This window comes from Neodiprion fabricii, chromosome 3 (assembly GCF_021155785.1).
Source record: "Neodiprion fabricii isolate iyNeoFabr1 chromosome 3, iyNeoFabr1.1, whole genome shotgun sequence".
Taxonomy (NCBI): Eukaryota; Metazoa; Arthropoda; class Insecta; order Hymenoptera; family Diprionidae; genus Neodiprion; species Neodiprion fabricii.
The window spans coordinates 27,974,302-27,990,334 of NC_060241.1; the positions used below are offsets into that span (position 1 = coordinate 27,974,302).

The 16,033-nt window shown below is 37.0% G+C and overlaps 2 protein-coding genes and 1 long non-coding RNA gene across 5 annotated transcripts in view; 1 reads left to right on the forward strand and 2 right to left on the reverse strand.

Moving 5' to 3' along the window:
• Positions 1 to 1,159: 1,159 nt before the first annotated feature.
• Positions 1,160 to 4,187, reverse strand: LOC124177402. 2 transcript variants are annotated; one of them, XR_006869605.1, is made up of 4 exons: positions 3,712 to 4,187; positions 3,390 to 3,617; positions 1,661 to 1,808; positions 1,160 to 1,388 (listed from the first exon to the last, which is right to left on the reverse strand). It is a non-coding gene; the product is annotated as an uncharacterized LOC124177402 (long non-coding RNA). The 2 variants fall into 2 exon arrangements; XR_006869606.1 differs by having other exon boundaries at positions 3,390 to 4,187.
• A 434-nt stretch (positions 4,188 to 4,621) lies between these two features.
• Positions 4,622 to 9,512, forward strand: LOC124177401 (ribonuclease P protein subunit p21). Of its 2 annotated transcripts, none has more exons than XM_046559731.1 (4): positions 4,622 to 4,748; positions 5,261 to 5,322; positions 5,975 to 6,072; positions 6,609 to 9,512. In XM_046559731.1, exons 1-4 carry the CDS (start codon positions 4,670 to 4,672, stop codon positions 7,033 to 7,035), a joined length of 666 nt encoding a protein of 221 aa, XP_046415687.1. In that variant the 5' UTR covers positions 4,622 to 4,669; the 3' UTR covers positions 7,036 to 9,512. The 2 variants fall into 2 exon arrangements, with proteins under 2 accessions (XP_046415687.1, XP_046415688.1); XM_046559732.1 differs by lacking the exon at positions 4,622 to 4,748 and adding an exon at positions 4,988 to 5,108.
• The window catches only part of LOC124177400 (cadherin-87A), a 164,999-nt gene continuing 156,267 nt past the window's right edge, over positions 7,302 to 16,033 (reverse strand). Inside the window, exons 10-29 of the mRNA XM_046559730.1 lie at positions 15,803 to 15,990; positions 15,286 to 15,448; positions 15,031 to 15,186; positions 14,634 to 14,922; positions 14,288 to 14,479; positions 13,882 to 14,135; positions 13,611 to 13,743; positions 13,234 to 13,449; positions 12,839 to 13,138; positions 12,509 to 12,753; positions 12,134 to 12,427; positions 11,873 to 12,070; positions 11,561 to 11,789; positions 10,906 to 11,447; positions 10,579 to 10,754; positions 10,323 to 10,455; positions 10,087 to 10,211; positions 9,852 to 9,953; positions 9,518 to 9,731; positions 7,302 to 9,443 (exon numbers count right to left, since the gene is read on the reverse strand). Coding sequence (XP_046415686.1) covers positions 9,333 to 9,443; positions 9,518 to 9,731; positions 9,852 to 9,953; positions 10,087 to 10,211; positions 10,323 to 10,455; positions 10,579 to 10,754; positions 10,906 to 11,447; positions 11,561 to 11,789; positions 11,873 to 12,070; positions 12,134 to 12,427; positions 12,509 to 12,753; positions 12,839 to 13,138; positions 13,234 to 13,449; positions 13,611 to 13,743; positions 13,882 to 14,135; positions 14,288 to 14,479; positions 14,634 to 14,922; positions 15,031 to 15,186; positions 15,286 to 15,448; positions 15,803 to 15,990 — 4,260 coding nt within the window. The 3' untranslated portion in view covers positions 7,302 to 9,332. The remainder of the gene's footprint in view (positions 9,444 to 9,517; positions 9,732 to 9,851; positions 9,954 to 10,086; positions 10,212 to 10,322; positions 10,456 to 10,578; positions 10,755 to 10,905; positions 11,448 to 11,560; positions 11,790 to 11,872; positions 12,071 to 12,133; positions 12,428 to 12,508; positions 12,754 to 12,838; positions 13,139 to 13,233; positions 13,450 to 13,610; positions 13,744 to 13,881; positions 14,136 to 14,287; positions 14,480 to 14,633; positions 14,923 to 15,030; positions 15,187 to 15,285; positions 15,449 to 15,802; positions 15,991 to 16,033) is intronic.

Sequence of the window (16,033 nt, forward strand, 5' to 3'; positions counted from 1 at the left end):
TAGGTCAATAGGATGGTTGGAGGTGTTCGGAAATGGTAGGAGGTGGTCGGCGCTGGCAGAAGGTGATAGGGGGTGGTCGAAAGTGGCCATTGATGGTCGGAGGTGGCAGGGGGAGGTAGGAGCTGTTCGAAAATGGTAGGACATTTCAAAAGTTAAAGTCGACGATGATCCGGTGCATCAGTTTTATCGTTACAGATTTTCCTTTCCCATGAGCCATAAAGTATTCAACAACGATAATGCAGTCCTTAAAATTCATCATTCATCTCTGTCTGGAAAGCTAATTCGCAAGGCGTGGTATTCTATTCTATTTGCATTATTAGAAAAATACCCGTACTCTACATACACTGTTTCTAATCTTTTGCTATATTTGGTTTAATCCCCATGCTTCCACAGCACGAATAGTCGGAAATGTTTTTGATTATCCATAATAAAATAAAAGAAGTAACAAAGCTTAAATTTATTGTCAAAGCTCTAATGAATACATCAAACTGCGGTCGAATCAATTCATTTATTATTTGCACATGACCTCTGTATATTTGATAAATTATTCCTAAATACATTGAAACATATGTATTTATAATGAAATATCATGCAATGGGCTGTGTAAAGTATAAACTATAATTTCTATCGAATAGCTGCTTTTATGTCAACAGGGCTTTGAGACTCAGTTCAGTTCGTCCTCCTCCTCGTCCACCTCCGACCACCTCCAACAATCGCGAACCACCTCGAACAATCACCGATAACCACCTCGGGTTGTACCTGGAATAGCAATAAATATTTTCAGTATAAGAACACATCAAAAACATTACGTAAGGATTCATATAATCACAGGTTTTGTTTTTTGGCTGTAACTTTCGATGCGTTGATAGCAGCGTATTGGGACTGCGCCCAATCGATTTCTCTCGCAAAATTACTTCGGAATAGTGCATGAAAGAATTTATTCCAGCACTTTTCAGAATCGCCAAAATTTTCGCCAAAAATGCAAAGGGGTTAGCCTTACTTTTTCTTCATTTTTGGAGCCGAAAATTTTTGATCTGAGATTAGATTTGAATGACCCTCACCTGACTAATCGGACCCTCAGGAACTCAGAAAACGCAGCGAAAAAAGTGTAGGACCAACAGGAGAGAAACGTCGAGCGAAAAAGCACCTGCTGAAAAATGTCGAAAACACAGGTTCTCCTTTTTTGGCTGTAACTTCAGATGCGTTGATCGCAGCGTGTTAGTACTGCGCTCAATCGAATTCTCTCGCAAAATTACGTCGGAATAGTGCAATAGTCCTCCCACTCCTCGTTTCCCACGATTACCCGCAACCACCCTCAAGCTACACCGATCACCTCCAACCACCGCCAACCGCCTTCAACGACCACCGCTGACCACCTCTGGTTATGTCTTGAATACAAATAAATATTTTTAATATTAGAACACATCAAAAATATTGCGTAAGGATTAATATAATTTTTTTGTCGACAGATTTCACCAAGAAGATTATGAGAAAATTGTAAAAAGTAATGGAACTTTTATTAGCGCGTTGAGAGCTACCGAATTTGGGCTTGCGCGAAAAATAAAGTGAAATAATGTATTGTAAACATGTCTGGTTTAAAAAATTTCAAATAAAACGTAATTACAAACGCCATTCAATATTATAAAAGTGTTTTACTCACCGTGCAGAAATCCTCGTTCTCCTTGTCTTCCTCGTCTTTCTCCCCCTTGTCCTTCTCCTTGTCTACCTCGATCACCTCCAACCGCTGCCATCCGCCACCAACGACCACCCCTAACCATCTCCGACCACCTCTAACCACCGCCAACCACCTCGGGTCAAACCCCAAAGACTAATAAGTATTTTCACCAATAGAACACATCAAAAATATTGTGTAAGGATTAATATAATTTTTTTATCGACACATTTCACTAAGAAGATTATGAGAAAATAATAAGAAATTATAGAAATTTCATTAGCGCATTGATAGCTCCTGAATTTGTGCTTACGCGAAAAATGAATTCAAATAATTTATTGTGGACATGACAAGTTTAACCAGAACTACGGAAAATTAGTCCGAAGGTCAAAAGTCACCAGGTCAAGGACCTGGACAGCCAGAACTACGGAGCGCTTGTCCTCGAAGTCGAGTTCCACCAGGTAGTGGACCTTAAGCGCAGAAACTACGGAGCACTTCTCCTGGAACTTGAGTTGCACCGGGAAGCGGACCCGTAGTGCAGGATCCAGGAAGTAGAAGAACCCGGTACTCGAAATCTGCGGAGCGCGATTCTCATCCGTCCGCTCTAGTGCGCGGTTGTTTCCAGACTGAGGAATTCGGCTAGCTGATTAGTATAGATCGAAGACGTCAAAAGAAAAAAAATTTTGGGTGACATCACTTTCTGAACATCCGAACTTTGGTTTCGAACTTCAATACTATGTATGATGTATGATGACATCATATGATGTATAATGATTTTAGTTTTCACATTTCAGACAAGAAGTACGCACTTTATCTTTCCTGCCGATTCCAGACTCGTGCGGCTAGGCCCTCCGATAGTCAGCCGTTGACTAAAGACATATTCCTCAGTTAACGGGTTAGCTAATAACGCTGCCATTCTGCGTCAGTTGATTGATATAAATACTTGATCGTACCTTTCGAATGTGTGTTAAAATACACTTGAAGTTTCAAGATGCTTCGCTCTATCTCACCCTATCAAAAAAAAAAAAAATCGCCGGCAATCACCTTATAGGTCTTCAAATCAGGACACTGCGTTAAATACTGTCTCATATACGGAGCATCCATTTCATCGCGATCGAAATTAGCGCATCCGAGATGCATTACAGTTACTCTGAATTTTTTTCCATACGAATACTTTTCGAAAAACAATTCTGCTTCTCTACCCAACGTAGATACGTCACTTGCGACTAGCTAAAACAGCGTTTCGATTCTATGCCGACGAAAATTCAAGATCGAGAGAGCAAATGAAAAATTGTTGGAATAATTATGAATATTAATGTTATGGAATACATCGAGCGCGTGTCGAATAGAATCCCATTTCGAAATGAATAATTCTTCTATTTTCATATTATAGCCGATTATTGTGGATAATCTAGTTTGTCTCCTGGAATATTATAAAATTTATAGCATGCATCACATATTAATCGCAAATGGAATATATATATCAATATCGTACATGCACCGCATATGCATGTATACTTTTTGGTCTCTGCATCATTATCTCATCTGATCTGTTATTATTCATGATCTATGCATACATTCTTCTCTCGGGTACCTATACTTTAATTAAATCACTGTTTTGCTACGAATTTTGGAAGAAATTTATTCTCATCAATAATTTCTTGCATCGCCGACAAGTCGGTCAGTACACACAGGCTATGTACTAGCTTCGACTAACCATTGCGAAGACTGTGTTACTAGGAAGGTGAATGCAGCCAGTATCGGGTCAAAATCGGTAACTCTCTGATGTTCTGCAATATGTTTTCAACAATACCGTTGGAACATCTTCGGGAGCGCAAGCGCACGACGATTTTCGGTTGTCACACCAAAGCCATTAGGGAAACTGTCTTCATATTCTGTAGTCAACGGCCTTGATTCGAAAAAAAATCCGACAATCTCAACCCCGCTAAAATTTGAGGTTTGCGTTGAAAACCCTTAATTTACATTAAGTTTGCATCGGTAGCCGATAACTGAAGTTGGATGTGGATTCACCAATTTACCTCATTAAATACTATTCCATTTGGAATGAATTCCATGGTTTTTCAGTGGCCTTCTTAACCCCTTCACTGTCTGGTAAGTTGATACACACTCCGACATACGTACGTACACAAAATATAGAGAAGCTATTGCCTACGTACATTGTTGTCCTCCTTCGAGTTGAGATTTCGTTTTTGTTGATTACAGCAATGTACGAAGATTATTTCATTATTGAAGAATTCAACGACCAATTTTCCCAGTTTCCGTATAGCGGTTGCTCGTGACAGGGATGGAGTAATTGTCAACGTCCCATAGACCTAGTTGTGCTCTCACACCTTCTATGGCGGCGGTATAGTTTTATTTACGTAGCTATAAAATTGCGGTGGGGACGTGATAATCCTTTGTTTATAAGGTTTAAAAAAGGAAGCAAAACAACCATAACAGTTAGAGGTTAGGTTAGGTTTAGCCCGACGGACGCTGGCCCGTCCGGCTTGTTCGTCCCCACGAAGGCTTGCGCTCAACAATGTCCTGTACTTGAATTTTCTGAACGATACATGTGTTGCGAGAAGATTTCTTCATCGACATGTCACAAGAACGGCTCTAGTGGTAAGCCGTGGAACTATTAGTCAGGACCCAGGCTGAAAAATACTTACGGTGATTTTAATGTTATTTTCGAATAAATACTTTTCATCTAAACTCCGTTCAAAAGTACTGCGCTGTGATGTAACAGGTGGATAGAAATAAGCCGTCCGAAATGCTTCAATACTTATCAGTCACACGGGCTTTTGCTTGACGTAACCCACGGTGTACAGACACTGTAGTCACATATGTGTGTATAAACGCGTACAGCCAAGGACAGATCAAATACCTTGGTCTCTGCGTGACATTGGAGCGTCCAAGGCCTCCCTCCATGTTTCACGGTCAGGCCTTGGCCGCAGTCTCGATCGAGGACAGTCCCTATCAATTTTGCGATGCCGAGCAATGCCGAGGTCAATTCCGTTGGCCTTGCGGAAAGGCTGCAGAGTTGCAGATAACTGCTCGGCTCAATGCCACGTCCAAGGTATGAACTACTGGTGACGTTTCCACGAGCTTTTCCAGCATATCGTAAACCTCCACTGATCATTATTAGATCCGATAGGTGTAATACGAGTAATAATTACAAATGAATACTTAATTAAGCCGAGAATCTATTCTATAAACCAATTCAAACATGCGTACTATCAGCACGTAGTATTTGTACATACGTATGATGGGTATGATGTAAGTATAAAATCGCAAAGCTACTAGCCAATCACATTTAAGAATGCAGTGACATGCACGCATGTCCGTTGTCATGCGTAAGGCCACTAAAGTCTGCGCCCCGCGATAAATGTGTCACCTGAGTCGGTAGTCGACAATTACAGACAAATGTCATCAAATGGTAAATTATTGAACTAGTGCTCGTTAGTCGATCAGCCGCTTTGGTACTTGATTAGTTATAATCAACTAAAACTTGACAGTCTGCAAAAAAATTGTGCAAATGCTGTCAGAGAGAATAACGTTGAAACTAACCTCACTTTTTTATTATCGCAGCAATAAATGTGAAGCTATGCCAGGGAAAAGATGTTTTGGAGAGAATGAATTATTTGTATCAGGTATAGTCGATTGCTTACTCCTAATTCATTCAAATTTTTCTCGGAGAATCTTCCCTATTTAGTGAAAAATGATAGTAACTATATGCGTTATTTGAAAGTAACTGCAAACAGTAATATTACGTTACCTTACAGCAGTGTTTTATATTTTTTATTAAGAGGAGGGTACACCCGTTGATTCATGCATGCGAACCTAACGCAGAAAATTGCTGAAAAATAACTGATATTCAGACAATTTTTACCAGTTTTATTTTAAAGGAATTGACCAATCTTAAATTCTATGCCCGTATTTGTGAAAGATACTTGGAAAAAAAAATAACTTTTTTACTGTTAAAAAATGTTTCAAAGGTTGTAAAAATTGATTTGAAAATTTGAAATTTATTTTGCGAGCTTTTTGTAACATTTTTCACAAATAAAAGCATGGAATTTGCCATAGATCAATTCCTGCGAAATAAAACTGGTAAAAATTATGTGAATATCTGTTTTTTATTTCAGCAGTTTTCTGCATTGCATTCAGTATGAAAAGAAGTGGTTGAAAAAAAATCAGACTTTCCCACCACATACATGAATTGACGAGTGTACCCTCCCTTTAATGTTAAAAATTCTATCGCTCTATGAAATGCATTTATACATTAATTTGTTTCTATTATCATAGGCTAGTTATTTAATGGCGATACAGTCCAAGAATCCAGTCGCTGCTTCGTACTACGGTAACATAATGCTTGGATGTGCAAAAAAAGCTGTTCTTCGAATGTAAGTCATATTTTCTCTATTGTTCTATTATCATAGCTCAAATCACTCATTACAATATGATACTACAATTTCATGTGTATCGTTTGGGATTTGATTCAGAGCAAAAATATTGATACTGCAAGGTCATGTACCGAATAAAATAGACTGAGAATATGTACCTACCTTGAAGGTAGATAAGTATTACAGATTGTCACTTATCCATAAAATTTATTTGTTTTTATCATTTCGAAAATGATTTTACTGTATCAGTTTATCAAACTCTTAATTCTATTCGCTAGACACTAGCAGTTCTTACAGATAGTCTGATGTAATATGCGTATAGTGACAGAAAATTCGATAAAATGTAGAGTGCATTGTTTATGAGAAAAATGTATGAACTTGTTATGAATTTAATACGTTATTGTCAATTCAAAACAAACTAACAATACCCAGTTTTATAATAGAATGACTAACTATCCTACTTAAGTGAACTCACTAAAAACATGACACTATTTAATATTACTGATTTCGTATTTGCATTCAACAAAATATTACAGGAGTACAGATATAAAGAGAACAATCTGTAAGTGTTGTCAGTTGCCTCTGATACCAGGGGACACGGCTAGAGTACGATTGATGTCAAAACCCATGAAAATGGTCAAATGGACGTGTCTTACCTGTGGCGCTACCAGAAAATTCCCTACCAAGAAGGGATATAAATTATGGGCAGATCAACCAGAAGCTTTAGTTGAACTGTTTGACTATACATTCAAACAAAGTGTTGATGGTGTAAATAAATATAACAGCCGAAACAATGATGCGACAAAATCAAGTTCTCCATCTGTAGATGGTAATATTCTATGCACTACAGAAAATTACGGAAATAGTTTTCCGTTGACTGAAGAAAACAATGTTCTCGATATAAAAAGTAATTTAAGGCAAGATAAGAGCGTAACTAGCAAGTGCAATATAGTTCGAGATTGACGTATGTACATATCTCGGACGAAATTTTTAACAAGTTGCTATATACTCAAGTACTGCGATTGTAATTTATGTATTGATTTTACGAATTGACAACTTCCTGATAAATTTGATTTTTTAAATATCTTCTTTTGCGGTTTTTTTATGAAAGACACAACTACCTCATGAATTGACGATGAACAGTTTCTTTAACAGTGACACATGGTCTGATTTGATTCTATTTTGTTTTGTATAAATCTGCATGGAAATTTTCAGAATTAAGACACAAATAATCTTTACAAGTACGAATATTTCTTATTAATCACTTACGTAAAATATGTTACAATATTACAATCAGTTTACAATCGATAAACAGACAGTTCCTGACTAACTCGAATAATTATAACGTTCTAACAATATTTTAATCAATTATAGCTTAATTGTATTTTATTAAACATTCGTGGTAATAACTTATATGAGATTTAAGTGATTTTTTTTTTATCTTCGAGTATGAGATACATTTTGAGAAATATGTAACAAGTTATAAAGCTTATAGATAATATTCTGTTCCCTGAAACAATTATACTATATAAAATATGGTAAACGTAAAAATTTGGATGACTCGTTGCCATTTTTTAAAATTATCCTCTGGAACTATTGAGCGTAACTGTAAGCTTTACATATTATTACAAATAGTGTCTCGTTCAGTTTAATTATGATATGACTATGTCCGTCCATAGCCCACCATTCACTCGTTTATGCGATACAATATATAAGTGAACCTCGCTGCGATCAAATTATAATAATACTGGAATGTTATTGATTACGGAGCTATTCACCAACTGCTTATTTTTTTAATTTTCTCATCTTTATCAAATATTCTTAAAGAGATTTTTAACTGTCTATGTCAATGAATATGTTCGTTACAAAACTTACAATTAGACTTGTAGCAGTAGCAAGTGTTATTAATAAATGAATGGACGCAAATTAGAATTACTGGCACAGCTACCCCATTCTGTATCGAGTTGTCACCGAAAGTTGAATTACCAAGTATAAAAACAATAGTAACATAAAAATGTAATAACAGACATTAATCGAACATCGAACAAAATCACATGCACTATATACCATATATTATTGGAAATAGCATTAATCGTATTACGCTTATTAATGTAGCTAGCCTTTTGTATACGGCACAGTGATGAATTGGAGTATTTTATAAATGAAATATTGGATACGATATTAAAATTTACAATTTTCACAAATATAGAAATGAATTTATTCAGGATGATGATATAATAGATATAACCATTTGCAGCTGATGACTTAAAATTTTAATGACAACGAGAATTCAATCCTTAACAAAATTTCGTTCTGGTCTACAGATTCACCGAGCATTTTACGTACTATTTGAGTATTTTCTTGTATGCAAAGTACAAAATGTGTCAGATAATTATTTGATAATACACGTGTAGATCGACCCGGTGTGAATAGCAAATATGCCATCTAAACTTTTTTAATAAATTGTCATTTAATAATATGAATAAATACGGACTAAAATTAATTCCAATGTCGATCTATCGACGCTAAATAACACAGCCACGATCGCAACAAGGTACAGTTACGAAATTCAAATAAAAAGAAAAACAAAAACTGTGATGTAACAATAAAATTGGGCTGGACGGAATCTACACACTGAATTATATACATATATCTGTCGTGCCAAGCTTCAGTCGACAAGCTATTTCACAGTAGCCATCTAATAACTTTTTTTTTATCAAATCAAATCAGATCCGACCCCAGGTTGGCAACACACATATATACATGCACACATCGGCTATATTTAACGTTCACCCATTAATAAGTATATCTTAGATGTATAATTTATACGACTGTCTGAATAGTTTCAATATTTTAATGCAGTTTTCAACTACACCGTGTAAACTTTGAAGAGGCTTTTAATTAAAATTTATGTGAGACAGGATTTCAATTTTGAACCAAACTCACCAAGAAGTGTAGGTATTGAAATAGAGGAGAAAATATTAATCCTGCAGATGGTTGAAGATTAATTAAATCTGTTGTTTGACTTTCATCGAAATGCTCTTCCTTCAAGTATATAAGTTTACCCTAAATAGAAGAGACTTTCAAAAGTTTACAGCAACTGCCTTGTTTACACAACCCTTATATGTAAATACGTGGTATTATTAACCAGTTATTGTCAAAATTATGCACTTGAAAAGCATGTAATATTGAAACTTAATCAGATTCTTACATTGGATGGAAAAGGATGGGAAGGGTTGGTGAATAGTGTATAATTGAGTTTACATGAGTCCTGATACGAACTGTGGTTGTCCGTCACGATCTAACGTTAATTGAGGAGTTGGCGTTGGTTGAAATGTCGAGCCCTGGAAGCCCATTGCTGACTCATACAGCTGAAATATACAATTTGTAATTTTCCCAGTCCCGATCAGACTCTATTAATAAATTACATATAAATTTCACTTACATTGTGATTACCAGGTAAAGTCGTATAATCTGGTGTAGTAGGTCGATGCCTGTTTGGTGGAAGAGGATGTTGAATAGTTGCATAGGTGTTATCTTGGGATGTATCCCCCATGCCTACACTAACTCCACTTCCCCGCCTTTCGGTTCCCAATCCGCCCTCAGGTTCGCTGAATACTTGCATGGTTAGTTCCTGTTCTTCGTACAACTTCAGTTTTCTGTTGAATAAAAGCAGGAAATCAAAGTTATACCTATGTACATCTATCCCCACTGTATTAAAGCAGTAATTAATATGCGTTAGGTTGGTGAATAATAAAATTTTAAATACTATTACTCACTGTTCTATCCATAATGGGTTCTCAGTGGTATTCAATTCATCTATGATCTGTTTCTTGATAAGAGCATCTTTTTTGCGTAGGTCATTTGGTACGGTGATTACCCTGAAATTAAATAGGAATAAACCATGTTAATTTATCAAGTTAGAGAATGAGTAAAATAAATGTGACCTAAGAGATTTAGTAAGAGGTTTGACGTTTTACTTGTGGAAGTTGATATTCAAGTTAAATTACTCACCAGTGCCTCAAGCAGCAACAAACAACAATTACTGTAACTGCTCCGACAACTAAAACTACTAATAAAGCAATCAAAGCAGCTAATGCCGGATCGAATGGTTCTTCTTGGACTCCAACATATGCGGGCTAGAATCACACGTCGGACACAATTATGAGTAACTTTTTTACAGACAATTGAATTTTCTATGGACCTTCCATAAGTATCTAAATCCAAAAATTAGTTATTGCCAAATTTACCACAACGTTCTCAATCGCGAAACCAGCGTAGTATTCTTGCAGGGAATCATACTTGGCGTCAATAACTTTCAAGACATCTGGAACAGCAGCTATACTTTGTGATGTATCCACCACATGCAAGTACATGTCACACCTGCAACGTGGACAATTGTATCTTCAAATTTTCAATATGTTTGACGTAATTTTGTAACTAAGCACTATACTAATTGAGAATGCAGTATCGAATTTATCTGCTTGTTCACGAGATTGGACTTACCATTCTCTACGAATGTGCCCGGACGCATCGACATGATATCTTATATCATCAACAACAACTCTGCTCTGGGTTGCGTTTGATAATTGGGTAACAATTTCATCTTTCTCTCGATTAACTTCCTCTGGAGGTCTCGATAGAATTACTCGGATCAGCTGTGCTGCTTCGAAAACCCACACCTAATTCACGAAGAGGCAGAATGAATAAAGAGCAAATGTTCTTCAATAAACATCTTAAATTCATGTTCAGTAAAAGTATAAAACCATTGTCCTATTCAGTAGTATCAATTAAATGCATTTTTCAAAGTGTATCATTATTTGAATAACTTACGTGTACTCTTGTTCGTGCATATCTCTCTGGGGCAGTAGTTTCCTTAGCTATAACTTCAACAATGAATCTGTCTTGATTATATTCAGCCATATATCCACTTGCGACTACTTTTCCATCTTGCGTAACATTGAATGGACTCGGTACAATTGATCCACTTGGTTTCTCGGAGCCAAACTTGTACAGATTGGCACTGGCAATGTAATAAAATAAGGTTCCATTCTCTCCTAAGTCGGGATCTGAGGCCGTAACTTTTGCCACAAAATCATTTATATTAGCCATGGAGTTGATCCCTGCATAATAGTTTTCTCGCTCAAATATTGGCGGATTGTCATTTTCATCAAGTACAGTTATGGTTACATTGGCATGCCCATATGCAGGATGTGTCATCAAGTGAACAGCATCTTGCGGTCCGACGTAAATGTCAGGATCGTTTGCGGCAAGAATTGATAACAGGTAGTTATCTTTTTTTTCTCTGTCAAATGATTTGTTTGAATAAATGCTACCGTCAGATTTATCCATGTAAAAAGAATTGCCTTCGTTTCCTAGAAAGGAATTTGAAATTCGGTTTCGATCATGTTCACCAAAACTAGTTCTGTAGATTTTAACAATCTAACAACCACATTTTATTTTTGTCTCAGAACAAAATTCACCTCACCTGATAAAATGTAATAATAGACTCTCGCGTGTCTTCCTTCATCTTTATCTTCAGCCACAACTTTTCCAATCAAATAATCTTTTGGCCGATTCTCCATTATTTGAAAATTGTAATTATTCTCGCCAGAAAACTCTGGCACATTATCATTTGTGTCAACCAACAACACTGTCAGAAGTCGTAAAGTTTCGTATGTCGTTGGGCTACCATGGTCCACCGCCACAAGTACAAGCTAAAGTCCGAAAAAAAGAGAAAAGTTTCAATTTTGAATTTTAAAAAGTTTTGCATCTAATTACTAGTATTCAAATTGCTTACTTCAAATTTGTTTTTGACTTCTCGATCCAAGATAATTTTCGCTCTCAATTCGCCTGTTTCTTGATCGATGGCAAACTCTTCGGTTTCCTGAACATTCTTGTTCCCAACTTTGAGATGATAGCTGACTCGTCCATTTTCTCCAGGATCTCTGTCTGATGCCTTTACTGTCATAACTAGATAATTCGGTACACCTGCATTCTGAAGCAGAACATTTTAGTTAGTATCAAACCAACAAATTGTATCAGTGATAAGTGTACTTACCTCTGGCACCTCGACTGTTGCATTCGGCAATTCAGGCATAATGAATTCTGGCTTATGCTGATTTACTGGAATCACTCTTACGTCTATGTAGCATCGGTCGCTGTGTGGCCCATGTCCAGCGCCATCCCTAGCTTCAACTTCAATCCTGTAAGATCCTGCCCTACCAAGTAAAGCTGCTGCAGGATACAAAATACCAGTTTCAGGGTTCAGTGTAAAAGAATTGTTTTCATTTCCGTTTATTATAGTGTAAAACACCTCGCCGTTTTCACCCTCATCTGGATCTGCTGCTCTGACCTATAAAATAATTATTCATATTTCATTAGACGCCATTTGATGACAACAATTTGCGAAAATACTCGGCTCAACTTTTCCTACCTGTAAGATTGGAGCAGGTGGATTGACGGACAAATTTTCAGCAACAGATGCTCTGTATGCATGTTGCGAAAATATTGGTCTGTTATCATTAACATCCAAAAGTTTGATGTGCACTGGAACAGATGCTGTTCTTCTAGTGTTCAACGGAGCCCCGTCACTAGCCATCACCCTTATAGTAATTTCCGGAGTCATTTCACGATCTAAAACTGTCGCACTACCGACAGTAATTTCACCAGTTTCATGACCTGTGTGCATACCAATGTATTATTACAACCAATTCGTTTTGAAAACAATACTTACGAATTTCATTACTAATAAAAACTGACGTACCGATATTAAAATCTGCAGCATGATCACCAACTAAACTGTAGCTGACCTGGCCAAATAAGCCTTCGTCACCATCCGTAGCCTTCACTACAGTGACATGAGTCCCAGGTGGTGAGTTTTCTTTGATCGTAATACTGTAAGAATCCTTATCAAACTTAGGATCTTGATCGTTGACATTTATTATTGTTACGATAACTTTCGCTGATGAAGAAAGTTGAGGTACACCGGAATCGTAAGCTACTACTGTGAAACTTAGTTGCTTTGTTTCTTCATAGTCAATTACTTGCGTCGTTCGTACTATACCTATATTTCATATGAGTAAATCGTAAATCTATCATTATAGTTCTGTTCCTTACTTATATTTATAAATAGAATGATTACAATACAGGAATACGTACCGGTCACATTGTCAATGGTAAAGTAAGGACTTGGGGGTACAATGGCATAACCAGCAATATTGCTATCTCCATCCGTTGCTGTGAATGCACCGACCACTGCACCTGTCGGTTGCTCTTCTTGCATTTCTATTTTGTATTGTGGGTTCACGTTTGTCCATGGTTTTGCAAATTCAGGGGCCAAATGATTAACGTCAATAATCGTGATCACCAAAGTTCCTGAAAAACGTCAAAGTGGAAAATAATCATTCATTAGCCTTACAGTAATTTCTTACCCTGGGTTTGCAGTAACAGTGTCCTCATAAATAACTACCAATCGTAAGCTTTTCATTCTGTATAATAAACACGTGTATAAATAGAAGTATACAAGTAGAATTTACCTTTGCCTTGTTGTAGGGCTGGTGCCGTTGTATCCGTTACAATGATAGGTATACTGACAGTGGCAGCTATATCTCGATCGAGTGGTCTGACTACGGAAACTTGACCAGTTTTTCTATCGATAGCGAAAAATTCCTGCAATTGAAAGAGACATTTTTCACAGAACTTTTATCAGAATAAATGTTGGAATGTGTAGAATATTGCATAACTGTAAAAAAAACTTCAATTTATCATGTCAAAACATACATAATTTTACGACTGTTCTATCCATACCTTGAAAGTCGTGTTATCAGAAACTTGCTGGCCGTTTCTATCAATGGCTGTGATTGGCCCAGAAACAGCAAAGTTCAGCGCATCTTCATTACTACTGTCAGGATCATGAGCCTTTAGCATGGCAAATACTGTCCCTACTGCTGTATCTTCTGTCACCTCTGCTCTCTGAGTTTCTGGGGTAAAGTACGGTGGTTTATCATTGCTGTTTTCAACGTTGACCATCAACGTAGTAGTGCCAGTCAAGCTTGGTGTGCCTGTGGAAAAATAAGACATTCAACTGTTTAGTCCCATCATATTTCCTGCTATTAAAAATTTCAACTTCGTTGGATATTCATGTATGGAATACGAGCTACATTAAGGACATCCCTCCAAGCGTTGAAGGCAGTTATTACAAGCTAAGACCAACCTTTGTCCAAAGCAATAATTTCGATGTGATAGGTGTTTCTGGTATCAAAATCCAGCTTCTTTGAGACAGTAACAATTCCGCTCGCATTATTGATTGTGAAATCGTCAAATGCACCTTTTTGAATTCTGTAAACTAGTTCCGCATTGACTCCACTGTCACCATCTGTTGCGACCATTTCTTCAATAACAGTTCCTTCAAAAATCAAACATTAGTATTTCACAGTAAACACAGAGAATGAATGCGACTTTCATCCTTTTCTCTGACTACTAAAGTATGAGTAAACATTAAATTTGAATCAGACATACGAACTGCACAATCTTTACGGAGTTATTGAGTTTCAACATACCAATCGGAGATACTTCTGGTATGCTGGCTGTATATAGATCTTCAGCAAATTGAGGCGCATTATTGTTTACATCACGAACGGTAATGTTAACGATTGCTGTATCTGTAAATGTGCTATCGCTTGCTTGGACCGACAGTGCAATCCAATCGTGCGTTGTATTGGTGACGTCAAGTGGTCCTTTATGAGCGATCTTTATTTCACCCGTATCTGTATCAATTGCGAACAAATCGTATTCATTTCCGCCTACTATGGTATAGCTGATTTTTGACGTCTTGTCCTTGTCACGTGCCTGTAATGATAATTGACGTTAGTAACAAATGTATTATTCAAATAAATAATATAACTAATTTCGATGTATCTTTTAAGAAAGTATTCAATTAAAATCCAATCCTCTTACTTGCACTTTGAGCTCCGGTTCAAATTTTTCGGCACCCTCGTCTATAACCGCGCGATACTTCTGCTGAAGAAATTGTGGTGGGCTATCATTTGCATCTGTTAAACCGACACGCAACGAAACACTTGTTGTTTGACCTTTTCCGTCATCATCGGTTGCCTAAAAATACGAAAACATTTTATTCTGTGATTGAAATTTCCATTCACTCGTGAGATTACATAAAGAGTGAAAATTTACAATCTTTATCATATCACGGACCTTATATGTCAGGAAGTACTCAGTTTGTGTCTCATAGTCTAAGCACGGTGCAGTTCCAGGTGTGGGGCACGGGGCCACAGTTATGGCTCCAGTTTTATTGTCGACGGAAAAGTGTTCAGCACCTTGTCCAAGAAGCTGATAAATTATGCCTGCAGTCCCGAATCTATCAAAATATTGTACAAAAATTTACAGTGTCAGAAAATATCCAGCTAATCGCAGTATTTTAATCACTCACAGCGCGGTTCCTTAAAGCTTGCGAAACTTGACAAATATTCAATAACAATAAATTGTTATTCTCGAGGGTGTGATCAATTACAGTATCGGACAGACAGATATTTCACATACGATGATACGGATCTTTGTGTACTCGAGAGAAAATACAGCTAATTTTGTATCATCACTGTTAAACATTTTTCGCAACAGCTGAACATTCCCATTTGAGGCGTAAAAAAATTATTTCTCACGTGTATTACGAAAGTTAAAAATATATCTTTATTGAAAAGCATTCTTTACTTACTGTCCACTGTCACGATCTTTAGCACTTATGGTTGTCACTGGCGTACCAGGAATAGCCGTCTCAGACACTAAAGCTGTATATGTAGGGCTGTTGAACGAAGGTGCGTTATCGTTTGCGTCTGTAATGCTAACCGTCACTGTTGCTGTTGACGAAAGTTTTGGTTCGGTGTGTACTTCTTCGGCAATCACCTGTAATATTTGATATGCATTAATTTAGAACTTGACTCAATCC